Source organism: Nerophis lumbriciformis, linkage group LG28, assembly GCF_033978685.3.
Source record: "Nerophis lumbriciformis linkage group LG28, RoL_Nlum_v2.1, whole genome shotgun sequence".
Classification (NCBI taxonomy): domain Eukaryota; kingdom Metazoa; phylum Chordata; class Actinopteri; order Syngnathiformes; family Syngnathidae; genus Nerophis; species Nerophis lumbriciformis.
This window is the reverse complement of record NC_084575.2, coordinates 15,917,182-15,939,347: the sequence shown is the minus strand read 5'-3', so window position 1 is coordinate 15,939,347 and position 22,166 is coordinate 15,917,182. Positions and strand designations below refer to the sequence as shown.

The following is a 22,166-nucleotide window of genomic DNA, read 5'->3' as shown; positions in this document are numbered from 1 at the left end:
TGTAGTGAAATACTATATTTACCTTTGAAAGTTACTATGTATACAACAAATAATGTGTCTTATTTCTAGGTTTTGTCTACTTCAAGAAACATGTCAATTGGCTCACCGTGCACCTTCAGCAACACTACCTTAACTGCTTCTATTGATTCATATCAAACTGTTTTTCACCAATAGTAAGGGGGAGTCGTGTTTCTTTGCTTGCTTACTTTAGCTTTTCAGAGCACCAAAGCGAACATAAATGAGAAATAATGTGACGACACAGTGACAAAACCATGGCAAAAACAAGTGCTCAATACTCTGGTTTTACTTGACCAATTTACACCATTTTTTAGAGTTTTATTCATGGACACAAGTTGAAACCGTGTTTTTGTGGTTGCGTCATCATATTGGGCCTGCATACAGCTGCGGCTCCGTGGTCACGGATTTTACAGAGTTCGGATAATACAATGTGATCACTGTGTTTACTCTCTCAGTCTGTTCGCCATGGCCCACGGCACTACCACCATCCAGTATGAGCGACTGGCGGAGATTGGCGGCGGCGCTTACGGGACCGTTTATAAGGCTCGTGACACAGAGAGCGGTCAGTTCGTGGCTCTCAAAAGCGTGCGAGTCCAGACGGACAATAACGGCCTCCCCACTTCCACGGTCCGAGAGGTGGCTCTGTTGAAACGACTGGAACAGTTTGACCACCCCAACGTGGTCAGGTAAGACGGTTCAGCCTGAATTTTGTGCAGGTGTTTGTCAATCCTCTCTCAAGCAAGTCATTGTCTTCTCCTGACTATGCCAGGCTCATGGACGTCTGTGCCACCCAGAGGTCCGAGCAAGAGACGAAAGTCACTTTAGTTTTTGAACATGTGGACCAAGATCTCAAGACATATTTGGAGAAAGCCCCAGCTCCGGGGTTAGAGCCTGGACGTATCAAGGTCAGTGTCAATTTAAAATGAACATACAATAATTAATCAGCTTGGTAAATTTGTGCTACGGTTCGTTTTTTTGTTTTTTTGCAGGACCTGATGAAACAGGTGCTATGCGGTTTGGCATTCCTGCACTCAAACCGTGTAATGCACAGAGACCTGAAACCAGAGAATATTCTGGTAACCAGCCAGGGCCAGGTGAAGTTAGCAGACTTTGGACTGGCCCGTATGTACAGCTGCCACATGGCCCTCACTCCTGTGGTAAGAACTAGTAGACTTAAAGGGTCCCTATTATGCAAAACCTACTTATCTTACCTATTGGTACCTGCTGTTGCGTATTTGGGATAATTTGAAATCAAACCGGCATTGCGGAGATATTCTTGAAACAACGTTGCCTTCCTGCATGCTACAGCTAAACGTTCCGTTTGGAATTGGCCCAATTAGTGACGTTTTTCCTAGAGATGTCCGATAATATCGGCCGGCCGATATTATCGGTCGATAAATGCGTTAAAATGTAATATCGGAAATTATCGGTATCGTTTTTTTTTTTTATCGGTATCGTTTTTTTTCTGGTTTTTAAAAAAAAAAATTTAATTAAATCAACATAAAAAACACAATATACACTTACAATTAGTGCACCAACCTAAAAAACCTTCCTCCCCCATTTACACGCATTCACACAAAAGGGTTGTTTCTTTCTGTTATTAATATTCTGGTTCATACATTATATATCAATATATATCAATACAGTCTGCAAGGGATACAGTCCGTAAGCACACATGATTGTGCGTGCTGCTGGTCCACTAATAGTACTAACCTTTAACAGTTAATTTTACTCATTTTCATTAATTGCTAGTTTCAATGTAACTGTTTTTATATTGTTTTACTTTCTTTTTTATTCAAGAAAATGTTTTTAATTTATTTATCTTATTTTATTTTATTAATTGTTTTTAAAAGTACCTTATCTTCACCATATCTGGTTGTCCAAATTAGGCATAATAATGTGTTAATTCCACGACTGTATATATCAGTTGATATCGGTATCGGTTGATATCAGTATCTGTAATTAAAGAGTTGGACAATATCGGAATATCGGATATTGGCAAAAAGCCATTATCGGACATCCCTAGTTTTTCCAATTGGTGACGTCAGCATATTATCCATATATGGTGAAGTTTTTCTCGAAGAGCTTTGTGCCATTCAGCAATTGTAGTCAATAAGCTCCTTCTTTTTCTCTATCCTCTTTTTGTGGGGCAGACTGGCTCGTACATGCACATGCATCCTCAGCTGTTGCCATTTCTAATACAAAGTAGCGTATAGTTCTTACTTGTATCTGTCAGTAGACTCCATATTGAAGCGCTTAAAACTACAACATGGCCGACAGGGAGAAGACTCAGTCGAAGTGGAGTCACGTGAATAAAACTGCTCACAAAACTGCACATCCTGAAGAGGCGGTCAGAAAACCAGTTTGAAAACGGTCTGTAAAACATAATGCAAAATTGTGTCCAAAGAACCACCATCACATGTTATGTAGACAACAAAAAGTGTTTTAAATGTAGGAAAAAAAATTCTAATATGACCCCTTTAGGTGTTTTTGCTAATAATTGCACAGTAAACCCTTTGTGTAGGGATGTAACAATATGAAAAAATTAATATCTCAGATAAAATTATTACTGTTATCATTATTATTAAGATATTGTTTAATGTGCTCAAAATGTACCGGTACTTACACACTGAAATATTTTAAACAAGCTTTATGTATATAAATATAATAAATAAACAACAGAAACACAGTATATGTATTCATATTTACCCCGGGCAGCATGGTGGTACAGGGGTTAGTGCATGTGCCTCACAATACGAAGGTCCTGAGTTCAATCCCGGGCTCCAGATCTTTATATGTGGAGTTTGCATGTTCTCCCCGTGACTGCGTGGGTTCCCTCCGGGTACTCCGGCTTCCTCCCACCTCCAAAGACATGCACCTGGGGATAGGTTGATTGGCAACACTAAAATTGGCCCTAGTGTGTGAATGTGTGTGTGAATGTTGTCTGTCTATCTGTGTTGGCCCTGCGATGAGGTGGCGACTTGTCCAGGGTATACCCCGCCTTCCGCCCGATTGTACCTGAGATAGGCTCCAGCACCCCCGCCACCCAGAAAGGGATAAGCGGTAGAAAAGGAATTACCATGAATTGATTAACCTGGACCCCGACTTAAAAAAGTTGAAAAACTTATTCGGGTGTTACCATTTAGTGGTCAATTGTACGGAATATGTACTGTACTGTGCAATCTACTAATAAAAGTCTCAATCAATCAAAAATGGATGGACGGACTTGCAAAACAGCGCCCTCTGCTGGATTCACAGTTGCAGCGCTCTCTTTTCCCCTACAGATAGCGTAAACTATATTTACAATTTGAAAAAGAAAAAAGAAATCCATCTATCGTCCATTAATCCTGCCGTCTTAGTTAATGAATACCTTTTAATGACAAAAAACTGCCTTAGTGGGTTGCCTCCAGCCATAACTGTTAATGCTAATGTTTTTTGAGGAGACACTAATTCAGTGGTGTCAAACGTAAGGCCCGAGAGCCGGATCAGGACCGTGAACAGGTTTTATCTGGCCCGCGGGATGAGTTTGCTAATTATAAAAATTAACCTGAAATTATTGAATGAAAAAACTGCTGTTCTAAGTGTGTCCACTGGATGTCGCAATAGCAATTCTTTGTATCTTTGTAGATGATGCTATCTATATATGTACAAAATAAACCACATGTTAGTGCACCAGTCGAGGAAAATGAGCAAACTGCATATATAACATCCTGTAATTTGATTTTGATATTTTTTTATCTTGATAGATTGAAAATTAACACCAATGAACATTATCACATAATGTATTCAGAAAATATAAATAACGACAAATAAGGTACAATACTATTAACCGCAACATGTACCGGTAAGTGTAAAAAAAACAACAACATTATGATTTGTAAATTTTCAGAATGTGCTTGTTCTATTTTTAAACAAAGAAAACAATTTGAAGTGGTCTTTATTTTTAAGTTATCGTGCCGTGATTTTACCAGTCAGGCCCACTTGGGAGTAGAGTTTTCTCCATGTGGCCCCCGATCTAAAATGATTTTGACACCCCTGCACTAATTAAAGATCTCAACCCTTATTTGCTTTTGCAGACCTTGCACCCGCCGACGATAGAAAATCTAGTTCTTACTGGCTTGTTGTGTATTTTTCTTCATGCTTGCTTCTTTTCAGGTGGTGACACTATGGTATCGGCCTCCCGAGGTTTTGCTGCAGTCGAGCTACGCCACACCTGTGGACATCTGGAGCTGCGGCTGCATCTTTGCGGAAATGTTCAAACGCAAGTGAGTCAGCACGATGCTAATCGGATTAAAAGACGCAGGTGGTTGTTTGTGTGCGGTGACGACAATACGACATCCGTTCCTGCATCAGTGGGGAAAGCCATATTTTATCCGGATGTACACACAGTAGAGTTATTAATTTTATGAGATTCAGTTAAAAGCATACAATAAAAATTGAGTTGCTGGCCCAAATCGTCCCCCCGGCTGCAATTTGGACACCCCTGCTCTACACTATTTAACATATTGTTAAATTTACTGTTCATCGATCAATAATAATTATCTTTCCAGGCAGAGTTTATGGCATAGTGATTGTATTGGATCTCATTAGAGATTTCATTTTAGTGTACTTGATGAGGGGACTTGGTGGAGCTACAAATGCTGACTTTTACTCTGTTCCTATTTTCACATTCACTTTATTGAGAAGGATAGTTGCTTACTTTGTATATTTTAGTATATGGCAATTTTCTAATAGAGACATCTTATAGTGATTAAGGGGTGTCAAACGTAAGGCCTGTGGGCCGGAACAGGCCCGCGAACAGGTTTTATCCGACCCGCGGGATGAGTTTGATAAGTATAAAAATGAGCCGAAAATGAAATGAAAGAAACTGCTGTTCTAAATGTGTCCACTAGATGTTGCAATAGCAATCCTTTGTGTCTTTGTAGATTATGCTACATATGTAAAAAAAAAAAAAACATATGATGTTAGTGCACCAGTCGAGGAAAATGAGCAAACTACTTAAATAACATCCTGTAATTTGATTTTGATATTATTTTTTTATCTTGATGGATTGAAAATTAACACCATTGAGTTGACTGATGAACATTATCACATAATTAATTTAGAAAACATAAATAATGACAAATAAAGATAGAATACTATTAACCGCAACATGTAAGTGTAAAAAAAACCCAACAACGTTATGATTTGTACATTTCCAGAATGTGCTTTTTCTATTTTTAAACAAAGAAAACAATCTGAAGTTGTCTTTGTTGTTAAGTTATCGTGCCGTGATTTTACCAGTCCGGCCCACTTGGGAGTAGATTTTTCCCCGATCTAAAATGAGTTTGACACCCCTGTACTAGATAGATGGCTAATGGAGTAATTAAGGGGGAAAGTGTAAAAAAAAAAAAAAAAAAAAAAAAAGTTATATATATATATGTATATATATATATATATATATGTATATGAATAAAATGGGGAAAAACATTGCATAATGTATAAATAAATGCCTGATAAGGACTAAGCAATAATTCATTGATTTATGATGGATGAATAAAATTAGACAGTGACTCTTTGCATTATTTTTCCATGTACAAACCCCGTTTCCATATGAGTTGGGAAATTGTGTTAGATGTAAATATAAACGGAATACAATGATTTGCAAATCATTTTCAACCCATATTCAGTTGAATATGCTACAAAGACAACATATTTGATGTTCAAACTGATAAACATTTTTGGGGCGAGGGTCACCACTTTGTCAACAAATGCGTGAGCAAATTGTTGAACAGTTTAAGAAAAACATTTCTCAACCAGCTATTGCAAGGAATTTAGGGATTTCACCATCTACGGTCCGTAATATCATCAAAGGGTTCAGAGAATCTGGAGAAATCACTGCACGTAAGCAGCTAAGCCCGTGACCTTCGATCCCTCAGGCTGTACTGCATCAACAAGCGACATCAGTGTGTAAAGGATATCACCACATGGGCTCAGAAACACTTCAGAAACCCACTGTCAGTAACTACAGTTGTTTGCTACATCTGTAAATGCAAGTTAAAACTCTCCTATGCAAGGCGAAAACCGTTTATCAACAACACCCAGAAACGCCGTCGGCTTCCCTGGGCCTGAGCTCATCTAAGATGGACTGATACAAAGTGGAAAAGTGTTCTGTGGTCTGACGAGTCCACATTTCAAATTGTTTTTGGAAACTTGACGTCGTGTCCTCCGGACTAAAGAGGAAAAGAACCATCCGGATTGTTATAGGCGCAAAGTTGAAAAGCCAGCATCTGTGATGGTATGGGGGTGTATTAGTGCCCAAGACATGGGTAACTTACACATCTGTGAAGGCGCCATTAATGCTGAAAGGTACATACGGGTTTTGGAGCAATATATGTTGCCATCCAAGTAACGTTACCATGGACGCCCCGGCTTATTTCAGCAAGACAATGCCAAGCCACGTGTTACATCAACGTGGCTTCATAGTAAAAGAGTGCGGATACTAGACTGGCCTGCCTGTAGTCCAGACCTGTCTTCCATTGAAAATGTGTGGCGCATTATGAAGCCTAAAATACAACAATGGAGACCCCCGGACTGTTGAACAACTTAAGCTGTACATCAAGCAAGAATGGGAAAGAATTCCACCTGAAAAGCTTCAAAAATGTGTCTCCTCAGTTCCCAAACGTTTACTGAGTGTTGTTAAAAGGAAAGGCCATGTAACACAGTGGTGAACATGCCCTTTCCCAACTACTTTGGCACGTGTTGCAGCCATGAAATTCTAATTTAATTATTATTTGCAAAAAAAAATTAAGTTTATGAGTTTGAACATCAATTATGTTGTCTTTGTAGTGCATTCAATTGAATATGGGTTGAAAAGGATTTGCAAATACCGGTAATTGTATTCCGTTTATATTTACATCTAATACAATTTCCCAACTCATATGGAAACGGGGTTTGTATCTTGTAAACACCGTATACTTTCTAGTTCTTTACTCAATCCGTTATATGTTTAATGTTTTTAGCAATGTGAACAATCTAGGAACCTAAAAGCAGTGTAAGCCTTGCTTTACTCAATGTAGTGCTAAAAATGTGCCACATCGTTGCACTGGCAACATGCCATAATTCAATGTCACACTTCAAATTCCAAACTGCTAATCTTTGCCTGCGGGGTATCTTGTTGCCGTCTGCCTTCCTACACAAATAACACCTTCAGAGATGAAGCCCAAATTCATTATCATGTTGTTTTCTTTAACGCCGCTTCTGTTACTCTTCTCAGGCCCTTGTTCTGTGGAGAATCTGAAGTGGACCAACTCGGGAAAATTTTTGAGTGAGTCATGCATTCATGCAGCGTTAGCTCAGCGTGACATGTGCTCACATTTGGACGGAAAATGGCGTGTCATTGCAGAGTTATTGGTCTGCCACCAGAAGAGGAGTGGCCAACTGACGTGACACTTTCAAGGAAACACTTCCCCCCTTGCTCGGCCCGTCCAGTTACTGACTTTGTTCCAGAGATAAATGAGCAGGGGGCACAACTGCTGCTGGTAAGATGTGGCTATGAGTTGGAATGTTGGCATGTTGACAGAAAAACTACCTCAGAGGAAACCTGAAAAATGTCAGGATAGCACCATGGTGGTATAATATTATGGTTTGCTTTTTAATTCTTTAACAGTTTGTCATTTATTGCTGTTATTTGGTTCCAGGCCTGACTGTGGTAAATTAATAAAATATTGATTTAATATTGCCATGGCTAGAGCATAAATTACTGTTTACAACTTTTTAAGTAGGGTTTTCAACATTATTAGAGCCCTCTAGACATACACTATATTGCCAACAGTATTTGGCCACCTGCCTTGACTCACATATGAAATTGAAGTGCCATCCCATTCCTAACCCATAGGGTTCAATATGATTTGCAGCTATTACAGCTTCAACTATTCTGGGAAGGCTGTCCACAAGGTCGTGGAATGTGTTTATAGGAATTTTCGACCATTCTTCCAAAAGCGCATTGGTGAGGTCACACTGATGTTGGTGGAGAAGGCCTGGCTCTCAGTCTACGTTCTAATTCATCCCAAAGGTGTTCTATCGGGTTTATGTCAGGACTCTGTGCAGGCCAGTCAAGTTCATCCACACCGGACTCTGTCTTCCATGTCTTTATGGACCTTGCTTTGTGCACTGGTGCAGAGTCATGTTGGAAGAGGAAGGGGCCCCCTCCAAACTGTTCCTACAAGGTTGGGAGCATGGAATTGTCCAAAATGTTTTGGTATCCTGGAGCATTCAAAGTTCCTTTCACTGGAACTAAGGGACCAAGTCCAACTCCTGAAAAACCATAATACCTCCTCCACCAAATTTCTCACACTGCACAATGCAGTCCGAAATGTACCGTTCTCCTGGTAACCTCCGAACCCAAACTCGTCCATCAGATTGCCAGATGGAAAAGCGTAATTCATCACTCCAGAGAACGCGTCTCCACTGCTCTAGGGTCCAGGGGCGACGTGCTTTAGATCACTACATCCGACGCTTTTCATTGGACTTGGTGATGTATGGCTCAGATGCAGCTGCTCGGCCATGGAAACCCGTTCCATGAAGCTCTCTGCGTACTGTTTGTGGGCTAATTGGAAGGCCACATGAAGTTTGGAGCTCTGTAGCAACTGACTGTGCAGAAAGTCGGCAACCTCTTTGCACTATGCGCTTCAGCATCCGCTAACCCCTCTCTGTCAGTTTACGTGGCCTACTACTTCGTGGCTGAGTTGCTGTTGTTCCCAAACTCTTCCATTTTCTTCAAAAAAAGCCGACAGTTGACTTTGGAATATTTTGGAGCGAGGAAATGTCACGACTGGATTTGTTGCACAGGTGGCATCCTATGACTGTTCCACGCTGGAAATCACTGAGCTCCTGAGGGCGGCACATTCTTTCACAAATGTTTGTAGAAACTGTCTCCATGCCTAAGTGCTTGATTTTATACACTTGGACACCTGATTCTGATCATTTGGATGGGTGGCCAATTACTTTTGGCAATATAGTGTATGCTACTTGAGGCTGAGCAAATCAGCAGCCACAAAACTGAACAGCCCTGATTGGTTTGGACTCATCTTGAGGCCAATGTCACTAGTTTTTATATTTTTGATTTATTTTGCAATTTTTGAGCTTGAAAATGCTTAATTTAGGCCAAAAGTAGGTAGAATATGCTTTAAAAAAAACTAAAGAAAATCTGCGATGGAGTGAAGCGACAAACTTTGAAGTGAGATTTGGCATAGGGCAAGTGCAGCCCAATATTCAAAAGGAACACTGAAAAGTTTTCTTTACAGTGTCGCACTAAAGTGAGGACACCACTCGCATTTCTGCAACAATTTTATTCTCAAGAAAAAATGCTATAAAAAGTAAACTTGGATATACTTTAGAGTAGTCAGTGTGTGTCTCATAGTGCATATATAGAGATACTACCCACTAAAACAAAACACACAGCCATTATGGTTCCAAGTAGCTGGCAACACAAGTGAGTACAAATGTAATATGGTCTTGTTGGTAGTAGCATCATGGTCTGGGGCTGCCTGACGGCTGCCAGCAATGGAGAGCTGTCGTTCATTGAGTGGAAAGATGAATTCCAGCACGCACTGTGACTTTGACTTCATACTGTGTCTATAAAAGTATTGAATTAAGTACCCATCCTTAGTCACAGTACATGTTGAAATTTATGTTTACACTCAATGATCCAAAGCTCCCCACTACCAGCAGCACTCATGCAGCTCCAGACCACAACGCTACCACCACCAAAACACATTTACATCAGTATTCACTATTTGGACAAAAATGGCCACGTGTTGATTAATTTTCAGTGGATAGTACACCTATAGTGCCATACAAGCTGAACACTGACTATTCCAAAGCATATCACAAAGCTTACTTCCCTGATATTACTAAATATATATATATATATATATATATATATATATATATATATATATATATATATATTACACACACAGTGGGTCAGTCACCAAATGAATACAGAGGCCTGTATTTTTTATCATAGGTATACCTCAACAATGAGAGACAAAATGAGGAAAAAAGAATCCAGAAAATCACGGTCTGATTTTTAAAGAATTCATTTACAAATTATGGTGGAAAATAAGTATTTGGTCAATAACAAAAGTTAATCTCAATACTTTGTTATATACCCTTTGTTGGCAGTGACAGAGGTCAAACATTTTATGTAAGTCTTCACAAGGTTTTCACACACTGTTGCTGGTTCCTCCATGCAGATCTCCTTTAGAGCAGTAATGTTTTAGGGCTGTCGCTGGGCAACACTGACTTTTAAATCCCTCCAAAGATTTTCTATGAGGTTGAGATCTGGAGACTGGCGAGGCCACTCTAGGACCTTGAAATGGTTCTTATGAAGCATTTCTTCGTTGTACGAGCGGTGTGTATGGGATCATTGTCATGCTGAAGGACCCAGCCACGTTTCATCTTCAATGCCCTTGCTGATAGAAGGAGGTTTTCACTCAAAATGTCACGATACATGGCCCCATTAATTTTTTTCTTTACACGGATCAGTTGTCCTGGTCCCTTTGCAGAAAAACAGCCCCAAATCATGATTTTTTCACCCCCATGCTTCACAGTATGTATGGTGTACATTGGATGCAACTCAGCCTTCCTTCTCCTCCAAACAAGACGGCACATCGTCACGTCATGACATTGCCAGTTTTACGAGCAGAGGAGCATGTTCGGTAGCACACAATCACAGAGTACTTACAAGCAGACAAGGTGTGCAGACAGAAAAGGGAGAACATATGCATTTTGGCCTAAAAACTAAAGATAAAGATGAAGCTATAACACTGAAACGCTGCTCTACAAGAGGTGCTTTAAACATGGCTAGCTAGCGGCTAAAAGTCCATCCGCAGTCGGCAGTGTTTTAGCTACTTCTAAATCACTAATCCTCGCCTCCATGGCGACAAATAAAGTACGTTTCTTACAAGTATCATCCCTGCAGGACGAGGAATAGCTAAACATGCTTCACTACACACCGTAGCTCACCGGCGTCACCGATAATGACGCCGTTCCTGAACGTAAACAAATGCCATTGGTGGATCTACACCTGACATCCACTGTAATGCTATCAAGTACAAGAGTGCATCTAGTCGATACTACATGATGACATTGATATTTTTTATCATCACAAAATCTTTTTTCCTTTTTTAAAAATTCATATTATGTTTATAAACTTTGAATATGACCAATGTATGATCCTGTAACGACTTGGTATCGGATCAATACGTACATTTGTGGTATCATCCAAAACTAATGTAAAGTATCCAAACAACAGAAGAATAAATTATTATTATATTTGAACAGAAGTGTAGATGGAACATGTTGAAACGGAAAATAACCAGATTTTAACAGTAAATGCACAAGTGGATTAATAATCCATTTTTACAGCTTGTCCTTTTATCATTTTGACAAAATAATAACATGAGCAGCACGGTGGAACAGGGGCTAGTGCATGTGCCTCACAATACGAAGGTCCTGAGTAGTCCTTGAGTTCAATCCCGGGCTCGGGATCTTTCTGTGTGGAGTTTGCATGTTCTCCCCGTGACTGCGTGGGCTCCCTCCGGGTACTCCGGCTTCCTCCCACCTCCAAAGACATGCACCTGGGGATAGGTTGATTGGCAACACTAAATTGGCCCTAGTGTGTGAATGTGAGTGTGAATGTTGTCTGTCTATCTGTGTTGGCCCTGCGATGAGGTGGCGACTTGTCCAGGGTGTACCCCGCCTTCCGCCCGAATGCAGCTGAGATAGGCTCTAGCACCCCCCGCCACCCCAAAAGGGACAAGCGGTAGAAAATGGATGGATGGATGAAATGACACAATATGTTACTGCATACATCAGCAGACAAATTAGGAGCCTTTGTTTGTTTACTTACTACTAAAAGACAAGTTGTCTAGAATGTTCACTATTTTATTTAAGGCCAAAATTGTTCTTCAATTGCAAAAAGAAACATATGTTTAATGTACTATGAGATTTTTTTGTTAAAATTAAGCCAAAAATGCCATTTACCGATACCAAAATATTGGTATCGAGACAATTGATCAGAGACTACTTCATGTTCTGATTACTTTTATTTTTTTAGCTATAAACTTATCAGACTCTTCTGGTTGCCTGGCAACTGGCCTCATCCAGGATCAGAGCAAAACAGTCTGTGAAATGGCACATATCAGTGTTTGCAGAGCAGATTGTAAATGAAAGGTTTTAGAGCTGGCGGTCTTTTTGTTTTAGACTTTTCTAGTCACTAGGCAGCGACCAAACAGGCGTCACTTTAATTTGGACATATTTAATGGGCCATTCTTCCTTCTTTTACAGCAAATGTTGACGTTTAACCCTTCCAAACGAATATCTGCCCTGAACGCACAAGATCACCCGTACTTCTGCAATGAGGAGACTTTGACTCCGACAAAAATCTGAGCGGCGACAACAGGAAAGGTAACGGTCCAGCTTTGGCCCAAAGACTTCCACATTTAAGGAGTTTGGGCCTACTGCTCCCACTTTGAGAAAAAAAATCCCACATTCACAAGGAACAAATGTATGCATCACTAATTGAAGTTAACACCGCATGACTTTGGTTTTTGTATTTGTCATATGCCAACATGTTGAATGTAAAGTACATACGGAAAGTATTTACGTTTCTCGTCGCAGGCTATTTCTAAAATTGAGTACATTAATTTTTATCCCTCAAAATTCTACACACAAAACCCTATATTAGCATAATATAAAAATAAACCAATTGATTAAAAAAGATCAAAATCACATGTAAATAAATATTTGCATCTTTTGCCATTAAGCTGAAATGTAGGCTTAAGTCCATCCACTGTTCATTGATCATTCAACAGAGTATTTGATTTAATACATTTGCAAACATTAAAAAAAAAAAAGTTTTTCTCCTGTAAGTGGAATTTTGAAGGTACAATGCAACTAATACATTTTGGAGTAAGGCTACATAGTAGAGGTGTGATGAGATCTCGTATTACAAGAGATAAAACGTTTCGAGGAAAGCTCCCCTGCGGGCAGAACGCAGTCAGTGTAATACAGTGGTACCTTAACTTAAGAGTGCCCTAACTGTTTTTGTGTATTTGGGATTCCCATAAGTCCCGAAAATGTGAAATCAAACCATGGAGACATGGCAGAGATATTTATGAAACAATCTTGCCTTCTTTAAGATTTTAGTGACGTATTTTGCCTTAGTCAGCGCATATCTCCATATATGGTAGAGGTATACCCAAAGAGCTTCGCCCAAGTCAACCATTTTTATTTTGTTGTAGTAAACAATTTCCTTATTTTTCTCTATCCTCTTGTTGTGGGGAAGACTGGCTCGTACATGCATACTAAACTCCTCTGCTGTTGCCATTTCTAGTACAAAGTAGAGTATAGTTCCAGCTCAGGCCCGGTTTATACTGCACACCGAATCAGACTTTTTTTGCCCTCAAGTAACACAGATGGGATATTTTTTGCTAGTCTAAACGCCCCAAAGTGATAAAGGGGGAGTCTGAAACTGTCGGCAATTTGATCTTTTCAAATGTGACTGCAGTCTAAACGGAAATGCAACCTGATTGCGACTTTAACCTCCTCTTTGGGCGAGCTACGTAATTTGTGTGCGCTGTACGACCACTTTGCTTTTTTCAATTCTTTTCTTCCTCGTACTGCAGTTGTTTTTCATCAAGTGTCTATCGAGTTACTTTGCTGTCACATCAAAGAAATTATACCTTTTAAGTTCCGATTTAGATATCAAATGAAAGATACAATAAAATAATCACTTAATTGTAGCGCCAGTGACCGGTAAACTCATCTACAATTACACAGATCAACTTCCAGTCAACTTTCTTTGTTTTTGCTTTATCAAACTGCCCATGCAAGTGACGTCGAGGCCACATTGGGACATTTATACTGGAGTCTGATAAAGATCACATTTACACAGTTAGCTGTTTGGGCCACTTTGGCCTGCAGTGTAAACAAAGTCTAATACCTGTCAGACTCAGTATGCGAGCACTATAAACTACAACGTTGCTGACGGGGTGGAGACGCAGTCGAAGAGGGCCTCGCCTGGACGTGGACTTTGGCCCTTAAAAAAGACTTCCCACAAAACGGCGTGTAGGTAGGTGGGTCTTTATTGTCATTGCACAAGTACAACGAAACTTTGTTTTCAGCACAAACCCGTTCAAGATTAGACAAACAAACAATTTACAGGGTTACAGAACAGGAACGCTGATGGGTCGCCGCAAGGCGCCCCGTAAAAGATGGGGAAAAAGGTAAACGGTGGGGGAGGATGAGTAAAAAAAATACAATTGAGACTGGGCTCCAGAGGGGGTTCAGTCTGGAGTGGGGAAAAAAACTCCATAGCAAAGCACATATACATATTACAACATACAACTCAAGACTTGCAACAGACGGGAGGGAGTAGTGGCTACGGTATTCTAAAGAAACAGTCAGAAAGCTGCTTAAAGGCAGTCTGTAAAACAAAATCTACGCACAGTTTTGACCAAAGTACCACCGTTACATGTTATGTTGACCACAAGGAAGTGTTTTAGGCCATGTCCACAGGAACACAGATACTTAATAAATGCATACCGTATTTTTCGGAGTATAAGTCGCACCGGAATATAAGTCGCACCTGCTGAAAATGCACAATAAAGAAGGAAAAAAACATATATAAGTCGCACTAGAGCCCGGCCAAACTATGAAAAAAAACTGCGACTTATAGTCAAAAAATACGGTACTTATCTCTGCGTTTAGGCCTCTTGTCCACACGCAGAAGCATACTTTTGTCTTTAAAAACGCAGACTTTTGCAAACGTTGGCAAAAGTGGAGAGATACAAAACTCTCCGCTTAGCGTATGCGTGTACGCGGCACAAACGGAGACTTGTGACGACGTCACGGTTGTGCGCTGTCATTTCCAAGCTCAACACTGCCTTGCTGGCTTTAAACACACTATAAGATGACTTACTGTATGTTTGAATGTGAACATGCTGCTATTTTCACTCAACAATAATAAAAAAGACACATCAAAATGGGCTTTGCGACACTCCCGCCGGCACTAATGACAGTCAGCTGTTTTGGATATGATCGCTGTGGAACCTCCACCTGATGGGACAACTTTGACAAGCAAGACTTTTTGCTCTGTGTCATAAGAAATGTGCAACATTATTTTATGTTTTTAGTCCTTTTTTAACGACAAATCATGAAGTTAACTTACGTGTCTTGCTTCCATTTTTTAGATGGAGCTCGCGCGTAAAAAGCGACCAAGTAACTAAAAAAAACCATAATGTAGCGTCCGCCTTGTGGTGTGTACTGATGTTAAAGACAATATACACTTCATTACACATGTACCATATCACTATATCCATGATTAAATGCTTTATAATTCCCTTAAACATGCAAAATGGTTTCTTTGGCTCGTTAGTGCGTGCTGATTTTAGAAATAATGTAGACTTCACTGCACTGCAAAAACTGAAATCGAAGTAAGATGAAATATCTCAAATAAGGGTGATATTTGCTTATTTTCTGTCTGATAAGATAATTCTTCTCACTAAGCAGATTTTATGTCAGTGTTTTACTTGTTTTAAGGGTTTTGGTCCTAAATTATCTCAGTAAGATATTACAGCTTGTTGCTGAGATTTTATGACCTATATTGAGTAAAACATGCTTGAAACTAGAATTTCAACTGTTGCAAAGTATAAAACAACTTTTTTAAAGTAATAATTTCTTATTTCAAGCATGAAAAAAAAATCATGACTTTGACACAATTGTGTCTCATAATTAAAACAGATGACAGCCAAATGGACTTTGCTGTTTTATTTTCAATGAAACAATAGAAAACACGTACTCTTATAGTAGTACAGTTGGCACAGTACAGTAAACTGACAGTTAATATTTAAACATTGTGACATTTCTAACAATTTTGAACAGAAATAGTTCATGCACATTCAGATGAATTCTTCAAAATTACAACTAAAAAATGTTTGGCCAGGGGCCGGGCTGTATATATGTGCACTAATTGACTGAAAGAGCACGCACGAGACGCGAAGATGTCACGTTATCGATGAAAAAATGCATTTTTAGACCATATGATTTGCCTGAGCGGCTAGTAGACCCCGAGAGTAACACGCGGTTGCCTTGTTGCCTTTCCATTAAGAACAAAAAATTAGTTTTTAGTATAAGTTTGCTGGTTTCAAAAAATGTAATGCAGAGCGCATGTCATTATGTCAAGATAATGGCACTAGCTTTTACTTAATTTAAGAATATTTTTCAACATATTGAGCAAAAAGGTCTCTTTTTTTTCTATCAAGAAAAGTGCACTTGTTATTAGTGAGAATATACTTATTTTAAGGTATTTTTGGGTTCATTGAAGTTAGCTGATTTGACTTGTTTTGGAAAGTCTTGACAAGCCAAATTTTCTTGTCCTATTGGCAGATAATTTTGCTTAGTTCAAATAAAATACCCCTAATTTTTGTATTTTTTTTTCTTGTTTTTGAACACTGACTTTTTGCAGTGCATGTAATACATCACCATGTTGCTAAACACGTTATAATTCTATGAGTGTTGGGTTTCAGCAGCACGGCGTGCTTTCGCTCTTTAATAATGTTCCCAGGGCTCTGTGTACGTGCATTGTCATTGTACATCTAAAGTCGATCAAAATAAACATAATAGGAAGTGTAATGCCACCAAGTCCGATATTGCTGCTTTTTTCAGGCTTCTGATTGGACAAAACGTGCATAACAGCAGGTGTATGCGTTTGTGCGTAGACATAGACAGTTTTGAAACTACAAATGTGTGGATGGAGATTGTTTTAACCCCAAATATGTGTTTTTGAAACTCTCTGTGTTCGTGTGGACATGGCCTTAAATGTAGACGAAAAATCACAATATGGCCGCTTTTAGAGGTGTTTTGAGATAAGAGCTCTCTCGGCTAGTTGTTATGCTTTAAATTGCACGTAACAACTTGAGTTGAAAGCATCCCCGCAGTCTGTTGGTGTGGCGAATGTCACAGTGAACCACATAACATCCTGTCTTACTCTCTAGCATTGCACCACATACATTTGTATTCCATCCATTGGAGTGAAGAAAGCGAGTGTGAAGGACAGTGCTGGAAAAAAAAGAAGCAACGTTGATTTAAAATACAAATGTTTTGAGTTGGGAGCTCCGACACAGAATCAATTAAGTTCGAAAGTTAAGGTACGACTGTAGTCAGAAGCAGATCCGTCTGGCCCCAGAAAAAAAAACACAATTCTATGCCATCTGAGCAAGTGAGCAAGATAACTAGAGATCTCGCAAGATTAAAACGTGACAATATCTGTCATTTAGGGAAAAGTGGTCTGGAGGGCATAACGCACACACAGTGGTCTTTTTTTGTTTGTTTTTGTTTTTTAATAGTCAGAAGCATATCTGTCTGGCTGTGTGTGAGAGATTGGAACCACACTTAAGTGCTTTGCGCACACTACAAACCGAGAACTAGCAAATAGATCTAGACGCAACATTTTTTGTGCAGGCGGTGCCACTCCACTGCGCGGGCGGGTGGGTCGGGGAGTTCAGCCACCGCGTCCTGCGTACATACGCAGGACGCAGTTTAGCTGCTTGGACATCCAAGCAGCTAAACTGTCAATCATGGACGCCAAGACATGTCAGAAAAGCACCTGGGACACACTGGACTGCTTCCCCAGCAGCAAGCTGCCACTGCGGCAGCTCTTATCAGCCCAGACAAAGGACAACACAGACATATCACTGATACGCTTGACAGCCGCTATATCAGATATGCAGAAAACCCCGCAAAGCTCCTCAAAGCTGTAATTACCGTATTTTTCGGAGTATAAGTCGCACCGGAGTATAAGTCGCACCTGCCGAAAATGCATAATAAAGAAGGAAAAAAACATATATAAGTTGCACTGGAGCCTGGCCAAACTATGAAAAAAACTGCGACTTATAGTCTGAAAAATGCGGTATATTTACTTCAGTTTTTAATCTTAATTTGTATTTGTTGAAACAAGTTAAACAGTTAAAGGCTCATGCATGCAAAGTTATGAAATACTGACAGCCAAAAAAAAAAAAAAAGTCTACTTATCCAGACATATACCTTTTTTAGTTTTCCTAAAACACAGGACACTGTCTGGAATTCTGTGTAACGTTTGGAGCGGTTGGACTCCAGAATGCTGAGAAGGCAGGCAGGGTGTTTTCAAAAGGGTTTATTCCCATGATGAATAGATTTGGAGGTAACCCAAAAATATGCAGACAAAAGGCGATGGTACAAGGGGGAGAATCTAACGTACCATGAGAAACGGGGAATACAAAGAAAACTAGAGGCGACCAGGCTAGATGCGAGCAGCACAAGGTAACTATAGCGGCCAGGAAACGTGAAACGAAGGAATAGAAAATGAATGTTAAAAACTTGTCTTATTCTTGTGACGCAAATATTGTGTATTGTCCCGTGAGATGAGTATCGTCACACCTCTACAATATAACATAAATACTTTCCAAATGCACTGGTTTATGATGTCACATGTTCACTTGTGTGCACCCGTTAAGACACATGTAACATCTTTTAGAGGGTGTGAGCACAGATCTTTGGTCATATACTGTAACTGTATTTGTCTTAATTTTTATCACACAAGAAATGAACGGATTGTTAGCCTGAGGCAGAATTAACAGTTAATCAGTTGATCATAATTATGAATCGTATCAAAACTGTCTAAAACATGTTCAGAGAAACATACACATAATGACCTCAAACACCCTCAAAAGTAATTTTGAAATAAAAAAGATTTTATTAATTACTGGGGAACTGAAAATGTGGATTTCATTAGTTTGAAGTTTATCAGCTGTTTTGTGTACGATTCGGAAAAGTATCTGAAATCAACCTGCACTGCAACCACAAAATAAAAACACTTTTAAATGCAATACAAATCACTGACTGAAAGATTCATTTTTTGTCCGTGTTCTCTTCTTGACATTAAAGCCTGTTAAAGGATTTTGGCTTTTGTTTTTAGAACTAGAATAACAGAAAATGGTCAAAACACAACTTCTACTTCCAATAGTTACCTTACAATAAACACAATTATTATTTGATTATAGGTGAATAGTATAATTCTATATTGCATATAAAATTTAAATATATTAACAAATATATATTTTTATTTTTAAAGTTATTATATACAGTACAGGCCAAAAGTTTAGACACACATTCTCCTCATTCAATGTGTTTTCTTTATTTCCATGACTATTTACATTGTACATTGTCACTGAAGACATCCAAACTATGAATGAACACATGTGGAGTTATGTACTTAACAAAAAAGGTGAAATAACTGAAAACATGTTTTATAATCTAGTTTCTTCAAAATAGCCACCCTTTGCTCCGATTACTTTTTCGCACACCCTTGGCATGATCTCGATGAGCTTCAAGCACACCTGTGAAGTGAAAACCATTTCAGGTGACTACCTCTTGAAGCTCATCGAGAGAATGCCAAGAGTGTGCGAAAAAGTAATCAGAGCAAAGGGTGGCTATTTTGAAGAAACTAGAATATAAAGCATGTTTTCAGTTATTTCACCTGTGTTCATTCATAGTTTTGATGCTGTCAGTGACAATCTACGATGTAAATAATCATGAAAATAAAGAAAACTCATTGAATGAGAAGGTGTGTCCAAACTGTTGGCCTGTACTGTATATATAATTGTAATCATTTATTTTAGTTTAATTAGATGTTGTAGTAATTATCAAATAAATTGAAGCTATTGTATAATTATGTATACTATATCTCTATTGTATGTCCAGAAATTTGGGATACCCTGTAGTATTTTTTATTAAGGTTTTGGAAGTGTGTTGTCTAAAGTCAAGGCTTGATGCTGGAATTTAGACAGGTTAAAATGCTTTTAGTAAGCCTTACTGGGAACACGACGTCTTGTGTGTTTGTAGCTTTAATGCTAATGACTTCCATTTGTCCGCCTGTCTTTTACAGAGTGCGTGTCTCCAAGAAGTGCTATTGTCTACTTAATCCACTTTGTACATTAACTGTGAACTGTAAAGGAGCACTTGTCCAACATAATAAACGCCACGTCACATACAACAAAATGACATTAAGGAGTGGGGCAGGAGGACACAGATGCTTGCTTACGGTCTTCCGGGAAAGGCCAGCTGGTAGGAGACCCCGGGGTAGACCTTAGACACGCTGGAGGGACCGCAGTATGTCTCTCAACTGGCCTCGGAACGCCTTTGTTGCCTACTGTGACTGCTCTCCTCGCAACCTGGACCCGGACAAACAGAACAAAATGAATGGATGGAGGGATGACGTCACCTTTAAACAGCAACATCCTGACAGGTTAGCCTATTTGTTGAAGAAAAACTAAATATTTAAACTTGTAGCTGCCATGTCTGGAACTGACGAAAGGATCATAGGCCAAGTGAGGTAGATGATAGATTTGTTTCATGTTTGGCACTCATAAACATTCTCTAGAACATTTGTCTTCAACGTTTTCCAGGCCAAGGACCCCCAAACTGATGGAGTGATGGAGCGGAGACCCCCTGCGTATATATCTTACAAAAAATGGTGTTATATATTCAACTCGTCAAAAAGGTACCTTGTTATTGTGCAATAATAAGATAATCAAATAATAGCAGGAGTGCCGTTAATTGCTACCTGGCAACTAATGCGCTAATCGCTAGCTGGCAACAAGAGCCCTAACCACTTACTGGCAACTAGCACGCAAATCGCTCGCGGGTGACTAGCGTACTTATCGTTAGCTGTAAATGCTAACATGATTATTATAATAAGTTGTTTTATGTTTTTATTTAAAAACTGCAAGGTTAAAGGTGCCAATGCCATTTATAAACAACATGACTGTGTTGGATCAATGTTAATGTGCATTCAAAAACATTTAGGTTTACATATGAAAAAGTCCAATCAACTAAATGTTTTACGACCCCCTACTTAGAGGGCTGTCAACATTAATGAGTTATCTCATGTGTTTAATCACAAAAAAATGTTTTATTAATCATGTACACACTTATATTAATCATGCTATTTATTTTGATTGTACAAGCGCTTTTAGCTTAACCAGTATACGGTCAGATCAATGTATACGTCATACATACATACCGTATTTTCCGCACTATAAGGCGCACCTTCAATGAATGGCCTATTTTAAAACTTTGCTCATATGTAAGGCGCACCGCATTATAAGGCGCACCATATTGTAAGGCACATAGAATAGACGCAACAGTAGAGGCTGGGGTTACTTATGCTTCCCGTAGTTGCGAGACCTGTTGTGGCTCAATATTGGTCCATATATAAGGCGCACCGCATTATAAGGCGCACTGTCAGCTTTTGAGAAAATGTGAGGTTTTTAGGTGCGCCTTATAGTGCGGAAAATACGGTACATACATACATACATATGAGTGAGGAGACTTCAACTATTGTGCTTTCTAGCAAATTTCAGTCTAAAATACCGCCTGAAAGAATTTTAGAGAAAACTGTCACCAAGTTGTGTGAAAATAAATGACATGCATTCAGTTAATGTTTAGAAAATGTTCCTGAATGACATTGACAATGAAATTGCATTTGTTTACAAATATTGGGGTCTTTTTTTTTCTTTTCTTTTTTAGCAAATTTCAATTATGCAAGCAAGTAATCACCTGTGATTAATCACGATTAATCCAAATTCCAAAATGTGATTAATCGGATTGTAAAAAATAATCTTTTGACAGCCCTAGTAAATTACTGCTCATGTCTTGTGCCAAAATGTTGAGGGAATTAATATGTGAAACAGTGCCCTCTGCAGCTAGTGCCATCAGACTACTTTTTATTCAATTTGGAAGTTATTAAAAAAAACACACAATTTAAAGCTGAGAAAAGAAAAAAAACATTGATTTATTTATGTATGTCCATGACTTTTAAATTAGAAATAATTTAAAAAAAAACTCAACTTGGGGTTGTTTATTGATAGTTGTTTAGGTGAACTCACTGTAAAACTCGGCACATTAATGTAATTACATTAATATACACATAATTATAGCTTGGTACAAAAAAAAACAGTGCAACCATACAGATAAAGGTTGGCTTGTTTGGTACTAGCTTAATGCTAACATACAATGGATGATCCCATTGACAGGCTAATTCAATTGTGGTTGTTTTTAGCTTG

General features: G+C 39.0%; 1 protein-coding gene across 2 annotated transcripts in view; it reads left to right on the top strand.

The window, feature by feature from the left end:
- The window catches only part of cdk4 (cyclin dependent kinase 4), a 28,703-nt gene extending 8,592 nt beyond the window's left edge, over positions 1-20,111 (top strand). The window contains exons 2-9 of one of the 2 annotated variants that reach the window (XM_061923720.1): positions 474-704; positions 788-923; positions 1,008-1,175; positions 4,174-4,283; positions 7,274-7,324; positions 7,403-7,538; positions 12,352-12,471; positions 19,988-20,111. In XM_061923720.1, the coding sequence (XP_061779704.1) occupies positions 484-704; positions 788-923; positions 1,008-1,175; positions 4,174-4,283; positions 7,274-7,324; positions 7,403-7,538; positions 12,352-12,453 (924 nt within the window). In that variant the 5' untranslated portion in view covers positions 474-483 and the 3' untranslated portion in view covers positions 12,454-12,471; positions 19,988-20,111. Of the gene's footprint in view, positions 1-473; positions 705-787; positions 924-1,007; positions 1,176-4,173; positions 4,284-7,273; positions 7,325-7,402; positions 7,539-12,351; positions 17,582-19,987 lie in introns of those variants that run through there. The other variant, XM_061923719.1, reaches the window with a different exon arrangement.
- Positions 20,112-22,166: the final 2,055 nt, after the last annotated feature.